The sequence below is a fragment of the Camelina sativa genome, chromosome 20 (genome assembly GCF_000633955.1).
Source record: "Camelina sativa cultivar DH55 chromosome 20, Cs, whole genome shotgun sequence".
NCBI lineage: Eukaryota > Viridiplantae > Streptophyta > Magnoliopsida > Brassicales > Brassicaceae > Camelina > Camelina sativa.
Genome location: NC_025704.1, coordinates 15211206 through 15228326, shown reverse-complemented (window position 1 = coordinate 15228326; position 17121 = coordinate 15211206). Strand labels below are relative to the sequence as shown.

The following is a 17121-nucleotide window of genomic DNA, read 5'->3' as shown; positions in this document are numbered from 1 at the left end:
TGTTGTGGTGTACTTTGTCGAAGAAAGATCAACAATGACTATGGGGGTTACTCTTGTAACAAGGACGGTTGCTCGTACGCAGCACATTCAAAATGTGTCACACAGTGTGGGATGGTAAAGACCTTGAGGGAGAGCAAGAAGAAAGACATTAGTTGAGCCTATTTGTTCCTTTTGTGAGAAGCCTTGTCCACACAAAATTGTTTTCCAATGTTTTGGATTAACTTCGTGTTCCACTTCTGGTATCCGTGTTGAAGTTTCTGTAGAGTTGACCTGATTTCAACATTAGAACTTATATTTAACGTCATTGCTAATCAACTCGGATTTCTGCATTAAATGGAGGATTATTGGAGTGCATCCCCTGCTTTATTTCTCTCTACCTTTGCTTTGTTTCGCTTCTCAAAGAAATCTGAAACATTAATTAAATTACCTATCTTTCGGTGATTGAGTTATCTTGTTCCAAAGTAGTTTATTTACTGAGTTGAAGTGTAACTTGAAGACAGACCTGCATACCCTGCAACACTGTTAGTTTGTGATTGTTATTTTGTTTATAAAAAGGTTTGTTCTGTTATTTTACCTTGATATTTTTGGATATCTTTGAGGAGTGGATAAAATGGTTAGTGCTAAAAAATAATTGAAAATGGTAACAATGCAAATCAATTTATGCTCATTGCAATAATTACTCGATCATGTGTTGTGAATCGAGTTATTTTAAATCAATTTATCTTCATTGCAATATCATCATGTGTTATGTGCTACAAGTAAATTAGTGGTTGACATCACTTCATAAATTGGATCGTCATGCAGAAGCATGTGCTGAGATAGTCATGGGATAAGGAGTTTTAGAAAAAGTTAAACTAAAGTTTTGTTTTGGAATTTTGGGTTTGGTGGATTGGAGATAGCTATAGATAGGATTTTATAGTGTTACTTCGACGTCATCAAGTCATGTTATGTTACTGATTAACTTTTGGTATCTTTGTTACTCATTCACCTACATACATGAAATAATTTTATGTGTATAAATGTGTTTACGTGTATCAATCATCTGTTTTGTTGTGTTGAAGATGTTATGTGTAAACGTGTAATCAAATAGCTTATCTTTTCAAGTACCAACATTTGCCATGTAGTCGTGTACATGAGTTATAAAGTCATCCACATGGTCACATCAATGAGGTCATTAGATGGCGCTATTCAGCCACTAATATCAGGCTGTGATCAAAGCCAGCGGCTGCTTGAAGAACACAATCCTCTACGTCCTCTAGCAACATCGGTTCAGGCTCATCGCTCGAGCTTCCTAAACCGAGCCTACCGTTCTTCCCACATCCCCAAACCCAAGCTTCTCCTTTCTCTGTTACACACAAGGAATGCACACGCCCTGCTGATACTGAAGCTGGAGTTTCTTCATCAAAACCTTCTACATCTCTCGGCAAGTTTTCCGGTTTTCCCCTACCGAGCTGCCGGCTCCGGTTCCAACCCCACGAGACAATTTTTGTTCTACCTCTGTTGCAGATAGCTAGAGAATGACCAAGACCAGCTGCTACAGAGATCGCAGATTCGTTTATGTCAACAGGTATCATTCCGAGGTCTTGTTTACACCGGCCCAACTGACCATAGATGTCGCTCCCAGAGCTCAAAAGTGTGCCATCATCTGAAATCAGCAAACACCTATCATTGATGAAGAGTCCCCAATAATAAAAAAAGGGTCAGTTTGACTTACGACAAAGGATCAAGGAGTGATCGGATCCACACGCAATATCTGCAACCTTCATGTTACGTGTTTCTTCCACAAGACAAGGTTCCCAAGCTATTGGCATATCGTTCTCCTTGCTCATAGCTTCCACAACCTTTTTTTCAGCAGCTTCAAGATTCAAACCAGCAGCCTGGTGATCTTTTATTGACCCATTTGTAAGTGAATCCAGCAGAGATGCTTCAAGTGGAAGTCCGACATTGCCTACTCTCCCATCAGCTACATAACCCCATCCAAAAACTTTACCGTCCACAGTAAGCGCAAGTGCGTGCCCCCAACCTAATGATACCTGTCATAATTGAAACCCCCTTTCCAATGAAAATCTTAAAAGCGTATTAAAGCTGATTAGTAGACAAAGAGTTGATTATCCAAGCATGTACACCAAAACCTTAACAACGTGTTCTGCAGCTAAAGCTTCAACTCTTGAAGGAACAAGAGCTTCAATGATACCTTTTCCAAGACCAAGCTGACCTCTTTTAGATCTTCCCCAAACCCACAAAGAGCCGTCATCACCAGTAGCCGCTGAAACAACTCCAGACGCAAACGCAGCCCGGACATTCACATGATCTAGACCTTCCACTCTCTTTGGCTCACTCAACCTTGAATCTCTACTAATCACATCAAAAAAACTTCAGGTATAGTAAGTAGCATAAGAAACCCCTACCAAATTCTAAATGATACATACATCTCAGACTTATTTCACTAATTAACCCATAATAACATCCATTGGTCACTCACTCACTCTATAAGGCAAATTCAAGTTCCATTACTGCTTTTTGATGAAATTAAAATTTAGCAAAGATTAGGGATTTATTAGACCTAGAATCAACGGAGATTGGACCGAGCTGGCCTTCATTGTTACGACCCCAAGCCCAAATGTCACCGGTAGATGTAACGGCAAGAGAATGGTAGTGTCCGGCGGATATGAAAGAGATATCGGAAGGCAGATTAGAGACAAGTGTGGGCTCGTAAGCATCCAATCCCATTCCAGGAATCGACGATGATGAAAGACCCAGAGCGCCATGGCTTCCGTCACCGAAGCTCATCACTTTTCTTCTCTCGCCGCTAGTGCTCGCCGTGAATCGGCGTTTGCCAATTCCATTGAAGAGAACGTCTCTGGTAATAGAAGATTCCGAAGTAGAAACTTTACCGATTCGTGTTTTCGCGATCGACCATAATCGCAACATATCACTCACTGAACGTCTCTGTTTCTTTCCTACTAAAGAAGACGTGATTGCTTTGATATTTTATTTACACGGTGGAACAATAATAATACACCGTGAAAAAAGTATTAAATTCACATTTATTTTAGGGTATTTGTAAAGATTTTCGACAATCATTTTTCTTGTCATGGATTTTTAATTTATCAGTTGATTTGAAATTGAACTACTTACTTGTTAATTTATTCAATTTTAATACTATTTATGATTAATTATATTATAATTTCTAATTTTTATGATTTGAAATAGAACGTTTTCTCATAAAAAATTTATGCTCTTGTAAGTGAACAAGACGACTGTTTTGAATTTACCACATTGTATGATAATATAATACTAGGTAACAATCCGCACTATGTGCGGGATAAATTTATGCAAATTTATGAGTAAAATCAGTGTTATGAGTAAAATTATTTTGAGGATCTAAAATTTGTTTGTGTAAAAACAAATTATATAATCCATGAGAATATGTTTAGATCAAATTACTATGTATCAACGCCCTGATTGGTAACGACTATTATTTGTGGATGTAGATACTTTGATTGTAAAAATTTGGCTGTAGAGACTTTGGTTGTAGATATTTAACTGTTAAAATCTGATTGTTAAAAAACAAACTTTTAAAACTATGACTGTAATTTTATTAAAAACAAAATTATAAGAAAATACAAAGGTGATGATAAAAATAATAAATTTGTGAAGAGAAGTGGATATCAAAAGAAAGAGAAAAAAATACTGATAATTAATCTATAAAAAAGGTTTGTATAAAAATATATATAAAATTATATAGAGTTTTCAATTATGATAGAGAAAGATTATTTTAAACTTATTGGTTTTAGAGCGTCATTTTGAAGCTTTAAAAAAAAGGGAAATAAAGAAGAAAAAAATTAAAGTGGCTGTACAAACTTTAAAAAATAAAAAAGTCATTAATTATTCAATCTATGGAAGATTTTTTATTTTGTTTAATTTTTTTTGTGTAAGAATATGTTTCACCCGTAGGATATTATACCAATTGTATTAAATAAGTCAATTGCCTATAATAATGATTATTGTGATAATTTTATTTTGGAAAATTTAAATATGTGAATAGTAATCAGTTTTTTTAATAGGTGAATAAATTTGGGTTTTGAAAATGTTTTAGATCTAATAATGTTATAATAATTATATCTGTGATAAAAATGATTAAAAGATATTTTAAATTGAAATATTTGATCTTTTAATTAATTAAAAATGAATATTCTTTAATTTTTCAATAGCAATTATGTATAAATATCTATAAAAATGAGGACAATAAATTCATGGGTGTCTCGAGCTTTCTAGCGATGACACATCAACATTTTCAAGAAAATGTTTCTCTATTAATATATAGAGATACGTACCATAGCTTATTACATAATATGCCATTTTTGGGTCACCATTTTTCTGATTTGCCTATTTGTTTCAACTATTTTAGATTTACCATTTCTTGCTACTTAGAAAACTAAACATTTAGAATTTTGTTTCCATAAAATACATACTTAATAACAGATATTATACTCTAAAAATTAGAAATAAAAAATCCAAACATAATGTTTAAACTTGTGTGTTTTAAATATATAAAAATTACAAATTTGTAACATTTTAGAGAAAATGAAAAAATCTATATTACGAAAAAAAGTATCCTTCAATATTACGAAAAGTGCCAACAATGTCAAAACTAGCCGTTGCCATTATTTATTGATTTCCCAAAACAGCCGCTCCTCTCTTCCTTCTCTACACGTTTCTCATCTCTCTCTCTCTCTCTCTCTCTCCTAGCTTACCCACGCCATTGTCGAACCCAATCTGAGAATCTCTGCTCCATGGCGCAACTTCAACAACGTCGCATCAGATCTCCACTCTCTGAGACTCTTTCTCCTTCTACCTTCACACGATCTCCTCTCTCCGATAACTTACTCTCGACTCCTCCTCACACCTTATCTCCACTGAAACGAAACTCAAACCTCTCATCGCCTATTCTCGTAACTCCCACTCTTCGCGATGACGAATCCAACGACGATGACATGAGTATCGTATCGGTTTCCGACGCCGGAGAAGGAAACGAGTTACTATTCTCCGATTACGATGTCGAAGATGAAGAAGAAGAGATTGGGAGACGATACGACGAAGAGGAAGTGTTTGGGGATAAGTCGAGTTCGAAATTGAACAGAGGAGTGTTGGAAGATAAGAATCTGAGAATTGAAGTTCCGTTTGTGATGAACAGAAGAGCCACTGATTGTGAATTAGAGCTTCGGAGATTCGCATTGACGAATTCATCAACTCCAGTTAGCGAACGACCGCCGCATACTCTGAGTTCTTCTAAGGTTTACTGATTTGGTATCGATGACGTTTTTGATTTGAGTGATTTTGTAGATGTTAAAGCTAAATTTAGGAATGATTTTTTTTTTCTTTTTTAGGGTTCGGTGTATTGGGACATAGAAGATATAAGAACTCCAAGTGCTCCACCTATAATGGAAATTGGACAAGAAGATAACAACATCAGCTTGGAAATTGAGAATGAAATTGAACAGATTGAAGATGAGATTTGCAGAGTAGGAAACATAGCGAGTGATAGAGATGCAGAATTTGGAGAAAGGTAATCTTGATTTTTAACTAGCTTTTTGTAATTCCTACTTTGGAACCAGTTTTGATGTGTTTACTATGGTTTGATGTAGTGTGAAAGAGACTAAAACTGTGGAAGATGCGAAAATCGGGGAAGTTTGCTCGGATGAATTAGGTTGCCATAGTATCAGGTTTAGTACTTGTTTTTGTTTCACACTTTAGAATGAAAGAGTTTGAACTTTATTGTTAAAGCTAACAAAAATGTTTTCATGTCAATTTCCAATGACAGTGGTCAATATGCTTGGCAAAGTCTTTTGGCATATGATGCTTGCATTAGACTATGTTTGTATGAATGGTCTAAGGGTTCTACTGAGGCATCTGAGTTTCTGCGTGATGAGTGCCGTCTTCTTCGAGGTGCATTTGGGTAGGGGATGCTTTTTCTTATGGTTCCTGAGATATGACTTGTTTGTCTTACGTTGAGTTATTGAACTAGTCCTCTTTGTTATAGTTTGCATAAGTTTCTTTTGCAACCTCGGGGTGTACGATCGACTGAAGAAGACAAAAATGTCAAAGCGGAGCAAAAGACATCATCCTTAAAGTCTAAAAACGTTGTCAGAAAGTTACGGGTGGAAGGTAAATTTTTACTTTTTCTGATAAGTAAGCTAAAACTTGAATACAATAGATTAGTTTTGTAGCTGCCTGGTATGAATCACATGTTTATACCTTTTCAATTCTTGATTGATTTAGTAAAGAGACTTCGATTGATACCACAGCGCAAACTAAGTGGTACAGATTCGCTGCGGAGTTTAATGAATATTCAAATAGGAATGGGGGCAGAGTATTGCCGGCAAGTGTCATCACTTGTGAAAACTGGGATGAGTTCTATCAAACAGGCTACGCTTTCAGCAGTTTCAGAAGGTTTGCTTTTGTTAAATGGAAAAATTACATGATATTTTGTTGCGAATTTAATTTGTCTAGGCCTGTTAATTTGTGATTTGCCCCTTTTTTTTCTTTTCTCTGGTTGGAAACAGCTTACTAAATGGTAGATAACATTTGTTAGATAAGCCCTCTATTGATATGAGATGACACGATTTATTCTTGTGATTCTACCTGCAGAACAATTCTCTTGCTACCTTCAAATGAACAGCACAGCAGAAGGAGGTCAAATAGAACAAGGATCTTCTGTCTGTTTGCAATCAGGAACTGGAAGTTACCATGACTTGTAAGTTCTTTTATTTCTCTAAAAAATCAGTAAATGCGTGTTCTAAAGCAAGAGGTTGTTTGATAAAAAAAATGAACTACATGTATTTATAATGTTAAATAAATGAAAATTTCATGGAAAGTTCCAGAATTTAGCTTTATAGTTTACTCACAACTGCTCATCCAGCTTTCCTGAGTCCAACGGTGACGTTCTTCTGATAGAAGTTCAAGATAAGAAGAAATCAGTTCAAGGAAAAGCAATGATTTCTATTGCATCCTTAACTGACAATCCGGTAAATATGACTTTAACTGTCCTCCCTGATTTTTTTCCATTTTACTACTGAGAATGTTATAGTACTTCGCAAAATAGATTTACTGAAGAAAACTCTACATTTGCTCAGAATGAAAATGTTAGATGGTGGCCAATATACCACGGTGAACAAGAATGTGTTGGCAAGATCCAGCTCTTTATCGGTAGCACAACTATTTCTGATGAAGACTGTCACATAAAGGTCGGTTTTTTTCTCCAACAATCCTAAGAGAATATATGTTTTATTCTGTGTTACTAATGTTTTGCATTTTTGTCTGTCACAGAGCGCACCTGTTGTGGAGACACTAGCATATGATTTGCTATTAGAAGCGGCTACACGTGCCCAAAAATTTCATCCTCAAAACTTAAGGCTGAATGGTTCTTGGAAATGGCTGTTAAGTGAATTCTCAGAATATTATGGAGTTTCCGATTCATATACCAAGTTGAGGTACTCGTTTCAATATTTTCTTAGACTTCCTTGCATCTATCCTATAATTCATCTGGAGTTTCAAATATATTGCATTAAACTTTGCAGATATCTCTCACATGTAATGAATGTGGCAACTCCAACAAAAACCTGCTTACAACTTGTGCATGAGTTACTTGTGCCCATCCTAATGGCTCGAAGCGAGAGGACTCTGACAAGGCAGGAGGTAGTTCCATTTTCTTGTCATCTCCCCAAAATCAGAGACTTGGATTAAAGTTCATTTTAGTTTGAAGTTTGTTTATTTGATTATTTTCATGGCTCAATAGAGTTACTAGTTATTGACATTTTATCTTTTCTTGCAGAAAAGTATCTTCATGGACTGTGAAATAGAGATAGAAAAACTCATGGCAACTGTTTTTGAGAACTACAAGTCCTTAGATGAAAACTGCCCTTCTGGATTGGCAGACATATCTTGTCCCGTGCAAGAATCGGCTTCAAAAGCACTTTCTCCAGCTGTTCAGGTTTTTAGTCTCCTTCATGACATATTGTCTCCTGAAGCACAAGAAATTTTGAAGAATTACCTTCAGGTAGATATTTTAACAATCTTCAAAGTTTTCCTAATTTTACGAAAGTTTCAACCTGTTGGTTTCAAATTATATACACGGCTCATACATATTGGTTCGCTTGATTTTATTATATATCAAGACTATGGTGCTCATGATTTTCTTTGAAAATCTTACTGCAGACAGCAGCAAAGAAGAGGTGTCGGAAGCACATGGTTGAAACCGACGAGTATGTTTCCTGCAACTCTGAAGGTTTTCTGTTGGATTCCGTCACAATCTCGACAGCCTACATGAAGATGAAGTGTCTTTGTCATAACATAAGAAACGAAATAGAAACTGACATAAAGATCACCAATGAGCATGTACTCCCAAGGTAAAACATCCAATCTGAACAAAGAGCATACATTTGTAATCTGGTTTTCATCCAATAATCATCTCTGAGTCTTGATATTGATTTGGGTCTATTGTTCTCATACTTTGTTTATTATTCAAGCTCAATCGACCTAGCAAATATAGCTGCTGATGTATACAGCACTCAGCTATGTAACCGGCTCAGGGCATTTCTGTCAGCAGTTCCACCATCCTGCCCACTGCCCCATGTCAATGAGCTTCTCCTAGCAGTTTCTGATTTTGAAAGAAACCTCGATTCATGGGGAATCAGGTTTGACATTATTATTTTGGAATCAATCAGAATATTTGTGGGAACTCATTCTTCTTCTCTTTAGACTTTAACCATTTCATTTTATTATATGCAGTCCAGTACAAGGTGGTGTAGATTCTAGGGGGTTATTCCACAACTACATAATGGTTTGGATACATGATATGGAACTTAGACTACTTGACCGATGCAGAGCCGAAAAGGTAAGCATCCTGATCATTTTGGGTTGATCCTTAAAATAACAAGCCTAGCTATCATCTGATGGCCTGTTTTGGCAGGTTCTATGGTCTGGTGTAATAACAAATCACTCAACATCCCCTTTTGCTGAAGACATGTATGATAGAATCAAAGATTCTCTTATAGAATATGAAGTGGTGATTAGTCGATGGCCACAATACACATTGATCTTGGAAAATGTAAGCTACAAATTTATATAAGTGATCAATTTCCAGCTTACCAGATAGTTGCCAAGACTAACTAAGGCACATTCATTTTTTTCATGTACTCTTTTGGAAGACTGCTTCAATTGTAGAGAGAGCCATCGTAAAATCACTGGAGAAGCAATACAATGACATTTTGATTCCATTAAAGGACAGCATTCCAAAGAGACTAAATATGCATGTCCAGAAGCTGACAAGAAGGCAATCATCAGTTCTCTATTCTGTTCCAACTCAAGTAAGCCCCAAACACCGATCATGTTTAGTAAAAGTTTCTTGTTACTAGGATCTTTGCTGAACATCATTATCTCTTGTTGATTTCAGCTTGGAACTTTCGTTAACACAATAAAGAGAATTCTTGATGTTCTACATCACAGAATTGAAGATATCTTGAGACAATGGGCTTCATGTCTTCCTATTGTGGAAGACAAGAGGTTACTTTTTGGGGAACAGATGAATGTAATCACGGTCTTGCTCAGGACAAAATACAGAAACTACATGCAGGCCGCGGTTGATAAACTTGTTAGCAATGTAAGAGTTTTATAATGCCTCGTATCTGCTGCATTTAAATCCATTCATGTTTTTAACAATCTTTGGTTTCAGACGCAATCAAACAAAAACACAAGGCTGAAGAGAATCTTAGATGAGATAAAAGACAATGAGAGAGAAGTCGAAGTGCGAGAACGTATGAAGATGCTATGCTCACAGATCACAAACTCAATCTCAAATCTGCATGATGTCTTCACAAGTCAGATATTTGTAGCTTCGTGCCGCCTATTCTGGGATAGAATGGCACAAGTGGTATTGAAGTTTCTTGAGGGAAGAAAGGAGAACGAAGTAGGCTACAAAGGCTCTTACTATGCTCTTGGGGTAAGAAACTAAAAACTGTAAACACTAAACCATAAAAAATAGAGAATGTGTTTGGGGTTGAAACTGAGTTGTGATCAAATTGTGCAGATAGTTGAGGACACGTTCGCATCAGAGATGCAGAGGCTGCAGGGGAACTCACTACAAGAAAAGGATATGGAACCTCCTCGTTCGGTGATTGAGGCACGTTCCATTCTCTCTAGAGACAACAATACCAATCACTCTTCTTACTTCTATGTCTAGTCCGATATTTTCATTCCATTCCATTCATTTGTATGGTATATATGAAAACTATTCAATTAGACTATATAATGGTCAAGAAAGATTGTAACCGGGGTTGTTCATAATCATACGGTCATACCGAACTTTAAAATATCACTTTTGTCCCATTGAGCTGACTTAGATCTTGAATGCTGAGTACTGTTGACAAAAGCAGATAACTTCATCGGCTCAAGTAACCAAAGTTGATACTCAGCACAACAACCAAAGTGATTAAGTCAGATACAGTCTGCAGGTTGTTCCTTTATCATATAGTAGCTTCACTCATTTTCAGATTGGAGCCCTCTTTCATATATTGCATATGCTAAGAGGACTGCACTATTAGTCAAATCTGGTTCCTGTATTCAATGGCTTTAAAAATTTGTGTTTTGGTGCATCATCATCTGACATAAGTTATATTTGTCGAACAACTTATTAGCTTTAAATTACAATCACGATCGTTCTAAAGAGCAGAACACTAGTAGATGTATTGGGGCTTAAAAAGCCACAAAGAAAACTTATTATACATTATCAAAGTGTGTTTCTGCTTGTGTTTATAGGAAGAAAGAAAAATAAACAAAGGAGGCATTAATTATGTGTGTAATTTAGATGACAGTGCCGGCTGGGATTAAGGCGTCCTTCATAACGGTTACAATTCCGCTCTTTATGAAATATCCTTCAGTCTCTCTCGCTGACTCTTGCACGTTATCGCTGTTTATGATCTGTACCAAGTTTAAGACCAAACTCTTTTAAAGAACAGAGCAGAAACAAAGATATGTATCATATGTCTTTCAAATAGAAAGCCTAACCTTGACATTGTCACCAATACGTGCATTTTTGTCAATGATGGCCCTTTTGATGTGAGCATTTTTCCCAATACCTATTGGTACACTTCCTTTGGCGCTTAGGAGGCTCTTTTCCGAAGCAGTCTAGCCAAAATTACAGTCATAAAAGAAGACCATTATCACCAAAGGTTGATATTATTTGTCAATTGGATTGATGGCAAGACACAAGGGGGGGGGGGGGGGTTTCGATTTCTTACCTCGTAATAGTCAGCTCCCATTAATAACGTATCTTCAATAATAGCACCTTCTGATATGCAGGAACGGAGTCCAATCACGGAGTGATGGATTTTGCAGTTCTGCATCGAAAATTAATAAGCCTTTTGGTGAATTAGTATGTTCGTCAGTCAAGCAGCATATCGAACAGAAGCTGTTTGTTGTACCTTAATAACACAGCCCTCTCCGATGACACTGTCCGTGACATCAGCATCAAGCATCTTAGACGGTGGTAAATAACGTGGCTGTGTATAGATGGGAGCCGAACGATCATAGAAACTGCATTCAAGAAACCAGATAAGTTAAAAACACCATTGAGGTACAATAGACTGTATATATTCAACTTGGTTATGCAGGTTGCTTACCTAAAATCAGGAACTGGTTTCTTGGTGATTCCGAGATTAGCGTTATAGAATGCCTCTATAGTACCGATGTCTTCCCAGTATCCATCATATAGGTAAGCTTGCACCTACAAAAAACATCACTAAAGTCAGCGGGTTTTACTAGCATCATCAGAGCTACAAGAAGCTGCAAAATCCGAAGCAAACCAAAAAGCAACGGAGTCTTTGGTCTGTTTATCAGAATACTCACTCTCAGTCCAAGGTCAGTGGCACCGGGAATGACTTCACTTCCAAAGTCATTAGCTCCAGGGAACTTGTTGCGTAGTAACTCGAGCATTACATCTCTGCTTACAACATAAATACCCATACTGGCAATGTAAGGCATCTCCTTGGCTCTCTTATCGTCAAGACCTAGAATCGTTGTGTCAACCTAGAAGGCAGGAAATCAGAAGGTTATTATTATTTAGAATTCCGCATGATGAACCAGACAGCTAACAGAGGTTAAGTTGTTTATTTTTATTTTTATTTTTTTTTTGACCTTCATGGCCTTTAGCTGCTCCCCTTTTGGTTTCTCAGAAAATTCAACAATACGTCCTTCCTCATCAATCTTCATCAGGCCAAAAGCAGTGGCTCGTTGCTCATCCATAGGTAATGCAGCTACAGTGATATCAGCATCAGTCTCCCTATGTGCTTGAATAAACTTCTCGTAATCCATTCGATACAAATGATCCCCAGCAAGAATCAGATATTCCAAAACATTATGCTCCTCAAACAACCACAAGTATTGCCTCACGGCATCAGCTGTCCCCTACACAAGTTACACAAACACATTCAAACAAGCCAAACACAAGTGACATACATTACCAGCATTTTGAATTGATTGTACCTGGAACCAGTTGGGGTTTTCAGGACTTTGTTGAGCAGCAAGAACTTCAACAAAACCTTCATTCTTGTAACCTCCCATGTTACTGGCATAAGCTCGAGAGAGATGACGATTGAGAGAGGCGGAATTGAACTGAGTAAGGACATAGATCTTGGAGATGTTGCTATTCAAACAGTTGCTAACAGGGATATCAATAAGCCTATAGTTAGCACCAAGGGGAACAGCTGGCTTCGCTCTCTTCTTGGTAAGAGGATAAAGACGAGTCCCAGCTCCACCTCCTAAGATAATCCCCAAAACACTCTGCCATTGAAAAAAAAAACAAATTAAATAGTACCACCATAAAATAAAAAGAAGGAGTTTCTAGGGTTTACTCAATACACACTATCTAAGTACATTCTTTAAACAATAAACACGTAAGAAAAAAGACGAAGACGTTGACTACTCACGCTGCTGGCGTCAGGATCGAGACAAGTTTGTGAGTTCTGAGAATCGGAGACGGCTTTAGGAGACACGATCATCGGATTCCTGCTCTCTCGGCCGACGCAGAAGCGACGGGAGACGATGGCTCTGAGTGAATCATTCTCGTCGACAGAGGAGGAGAAAGAAAGAGTACTCCTCGTCGGAACCGCCTCAGTGGATGATTTGGTGCCGGTGGAATGGAAACTCGAAGCAGAAGCAGAAGGTACCTTTAGAACCCCAGTTACAGCGACATACGCCATTGTCTGTTGTAGTAGTCTCTCTATCAAATCTCAAGTGGATCAGAGGAGGAGGAAAGGGGCAGAATTTGGAGTGAGAGTTGGGACTAATGGCTTCTTCTGCTTTTTTTTCTTCTTCTTGTTGTTGTTGTCTTGTGATTGTGGGAAAGTGAGAAAAAATAATAAAAGAAAAGATCTTTACATTTTATTTTGCTTCTTATCGTAGCGATGGGGTCTCGGGAACCGTTCGTTTTTTTCAGCTGATTGTTTACGTTTATAACCCTTTTCGTACGTTACGTCTTCTTTTGACAATGGGCACTTTCGGTAATTTTGATAGTAGTATTTTATTGTCACACTATATTCAAATTATACTCAATCAAAACTCAAATGCTCAATATTTAAAGTGTTATTGGATCGTTAATTCTAATGGATTTGCATATTCAAATTAAATCATTTGTTCTTCAATCATTTATTTAATTTTTTTGGTTAAAATTATGTGTTATTGATTTGGAGACTCTACATCACTAACACTAAGTTTATCTCCTCCGCGAACGATGTCATGGTTTCTCCTAGGACTTATTTCATTTTCTGATCAGTGTGGGAAACCATCTACTACAGTCGTTGTCACTTACAACAACACTAATCCAAGTCTGCTGATTCTTGATTTCATTGAGTTTTACATAAAAAGTGGACCAAAATTGAGATTGACTTAAATCAAACTTCATATATCTGCAATTCCCTTTCAAATAAAGTGTTTTTATAAGTTTTTTTTTTCAAAAACACTGGGGAAAATTCTTCAATTGGTTCTCTCGACAACGAAACGTAGAATTTCAATTTCAATATCGATACTTCTCTTCATGCCAATTTCAATTTTGACAGTCTTTGCCGGTGATTCATCATCATGCTCAATAACAGCTCTTCTCATTCTCAGATTCTACGGTAGAACGCCGCAAGTACATCATCGTTCCTTGTTCCTCCTCCTCTAAGCTTCTCGTTCAAAACGCCAACAACAGAGACGTATCTCTTTATTTTGTCATCAAGAGAGAAGAAAGAGGAGAAGAAGATGGTTCAGGCTTTAAGTTTGGTTTAGTGTTGGTTTTATGTGGTTTAGTATTGGTTAAAGTCATAAACCAATAAATTCAACGTTTGTGTGTTATGGGGTTTTGAACTTTCAAATTGCGAGAAAACTGGACTAGAACTTCTGATTTGTGTGGCCAGAGATTGAGGTTCAGATTCTATGTAGTTGTGGTACTATATAAAACTTCTGAGAAGGATACAAATCGTTTTTTTAATAATTTTAGCAATACATGTAGTCTAATGAGTTTAAAATTATTTTCTCCTAAGAAGTTGTAATTTTTTTTTTTACCTCAAAAACCCCATACTTTATTAAACTAGGTCGAGAAGGTTGGTTTCTAATACCAACCACTCCGGAACCTGAGAGTTTACATGGGAAAATAAAGAACCTCGTGTTCGAGCACCTTTTGCAAGGCGATCAGCACGGACATTAATAGTTCTAGGAATGTGAGAAATGGAGAAATTCAAAAACTTTGATCTCAAAACAGAAAAAGTATCTAACTCCGTGGAAAAACTTGGCCATTCCTCAAGTTCATCAATGATTTTGATAATACTCGCACAGTCTGTCTCAAAATGCACTGAATTCATACCCCGTTGAAGTACTGCGTCCATTGTCCAGAGAAGAGCATCCAATTCAGAATGTAGAACCGAGAGGTGTCTCTGCGTGTTCTTCAGGCCATAAATCGGTGGTTGGCTCATCAAGACGAAACCCAGGCCTGCAGAGAGGTCTTTAGCCTCCCAAGAAGCATCAACCTGACATCGAATATCACCTAGCACTGGTCCCTCTTCCTCTCCGTCACCTTGTTGACTATCGTCAGAATCCTCATAAGAGGCTACACATTGTGCTACTCTCCACTCCTTCGCCTCCGAGAGGGCAAGATTCAACGTATCTAGAGGGGAAATATCCTTGCCATTAAACAATTTATCATTCCGTGACTTCCATATGTACCATACTATCCAAGGGAAAGCTTCTAACTGCTCCTCTGTTGCTCCCTGTTCCTTTGCATAAATGGAGTTACACGAGAAACATCCCGGAGGCGTTGCAATGTTGGATAGTGCCCAAACCTGTAGAGCCGGTGGACACATAAATAAGATATGATTAATGGATTCCTCCTCATCACCACATCTGGGACAAGATCTATCAGTGCCACAATGACGTTCTACCAGTCTGCTATTGGCTGCTATACACCCTGAAATGGCCTGCCAAAGAAAATGTTTAATTTTTCTTGAGGTTTTTGTTTTCCATACCTGGCTCTTTAGCTTGGTAGTACTCGGTTCTAGGACTTCAAAGTTGACTTGCGTTGCAAGAACATAACCCGATTTAACAGTATATTGTCCTGATTTTGTAAAACTCCATACATAATCATCTACCATAAATCGACTGCTTGGCTTTAGGCATGTAATAAGAGGGATATCTCTCGGGTCCATCAGAGTATTCAACATGTCCAATTTCCACGTCTTTGACTCAAAATTTATCAGGTGGTTGACGTAAAGGTTTGGATCCCTTGTAGAACCGCAGTCTTTCGCTGGTCTCGCTGGTACAGTGGGAATCCAGTTGTCTGTCCAGACTTGTGTATTAAAACCTGAACGAATGTTTTTCCGAAGACCCTGCTGAAGAAGAGGTTTTGCTGCCATTATGTTACGCCATCCAAACGAAGGAGAGTTTGCTTTCACCACATCCATGGGATTTGAGTATCTAAAATATCTTCCTTTTAGTAAATGACACAGGAGAGAGTCCAGGTACTGCAAGAGTCTCCAAAGCTGTTTTGCCAGTAATGCTAGATTAAATTCCTTCAGATCTCGAAAACCAAGTCTGCCCTTTTCTATGGGGATACTGATTTTGTCCCATGCCACCCAATGCAGACCCTTATTATTGTTTTTTGTACTTCACCAGAATCTAGCGATCGCTCCTCGCAGCTTGTTGACAATATGTTGTGGCAGGAGAAAGCAGGACATGACATAGGTTGGTAAGGCTTGTGCAACCGATTTAATTAACACCTCCCTGCCACCCTTAGAGAGGAATTTTGCCGACCAGTAGTTGATCCTGGCATTCAATCTATCCTGTACAAAGGCAAATACCTGTTATTTCGACCCGCAAATCGTTTCAGGGAGTCATAAATACGTTCCCATGCCACCTTCCTTGAAGATTCCTATCGCTCTTTTCAGCTCAGCTTTAAAATTCTGATTAACTTTATTACCAAAAAGGATAGCCGACTTCTCTCTGTTTAGTTGTTGTCCCGATGCTGCTCTATAGCTGTTGATGATCTTTAAAAGCTCAGCACATTGCTGGATATCTGCTCGGCAAAAGAAAAGGCTATCGTCAGCGAACAGAAGATGTGATACAGGAGGGCTCCCTTATGCTATTTTTAGTCCAGTGATACATCCTTCTGCTTCCGCACCATGGATTTGAGCAATCAAAGCTTCAGTACATATAATGAACAGGAACGGGGAAAGCGGGTCGCCTTGGCGTAATCCCCTTGAAAGGATTATATTTCCTTTTGCTTCCCCATTAATGAGCACTTTATAAGAAACTGAAGTTATGCAACACATCATCATCGAAATCCACTTACTGTCAAAACCCAACTTACGCATGAGACGTTCTAGGAAAGACCATTCCACCCGGTCATATGCTAAGAAGTTGTAATTATGTGGTTGATAGGATAATAAAGGAGTTTCTTTCTTTTCAGAATTATGACCCTAAACTAATCTCTAAAGCCAAATTGGGTAAGCTTGCTTTAATGGTGGACAAACCAAGTGTAATATGGTTTTGGTGAACCAAAGTTGGTGTTGAAAAAAAAAAAAAAAAAAAAAAAAA

The 17121-nt window shown here is 37.6% G+C and overlaps 3 protein-coding genes across 4 annotated transcripts; 1 reads left to right on the top strand and 2 right to left on the bottom strand.

Moving 5' to 3' along the window:
* LOC104770880 (ultraviolet-B receptor UVR8-like) lies at positions 1065–2997 on the bottom strand. 2 transcript variants are annotated; one of them, XM_010495343.2, is made up of 4 exons: positions 2564–2997; positions 2133–2355; positions 1715–2033; positions 1065–1645 (listed from the first exon to the last, which is right to left on the bottom strand). In XM_010495343.2, exons 1-4 carry the CDS (start codon positions 2929–2931, stop codon positions 1185–1187), a joined length of 1371 nt encoding a protein of 456 aa, XP_010493645.1. In that variant the 5' UTR covers positions 2932–2997; the 3' UTR covers positions 1065–1184. The 2 variants fall into 2 exon arrangements, with proteins under 2 accessions (XP_010493645.1, XP_010493646.1); XM_010495344.2 differs by having other exon boundaries at positions 2133–2352; positions 2564–2996.
* On the top strand, positions 4797–10240 carry LOC104770879. Its single transcript, XM_010495342.2, has 20 exons — positions 4797–5297; positions 5391–5569; positions 5649–5726; positions 5825–5959; positions 6044–6168; positions 6283–6453; positions 6652–6757; positions 6923–7028; positions 7137–7247; positions 7330–7493; positions 7581–7698; positions 7835–8059; positions 8218–8408; positions 8529–8696; positions 8791–8896; positions 8972–9109; positions 9210–9368; positions 9455–9661; positions 9734–10000; positions 10088–10240. The coding sequence occupies exons 1-20, from the start codon at positions 4797–4799 to the stop codon at positions 10238–10240; spliced, it is 3408 nt and encodes a 1135-aa protein (XP_010493644.1).
* On the bottom strand, positions 10661–13256 carry LOC104770878 (glucose-1-phosphate adenylyltransferase small subunit, chloroplastic). The gene is made up of 9 exons (XM_010495341.2): positions 12984–13256; positions 12541–12837; positions 12193–12462; positions 11905–12084; positions 11679–11782; positions 11481–11592; positions 11298–11396; positions 11065–11184; positions 10661–10977 (listed from the first exon to the last, which is right to left on the bottom strand). Exons 1-9 carry the CDS (start codon positions 13254–13256, stop codon positions 10861–10863), a joined length of 1572 nt encoding a protein of 523 aa, XP_010493643.1. The 3' UTR covers positions 10661–10860.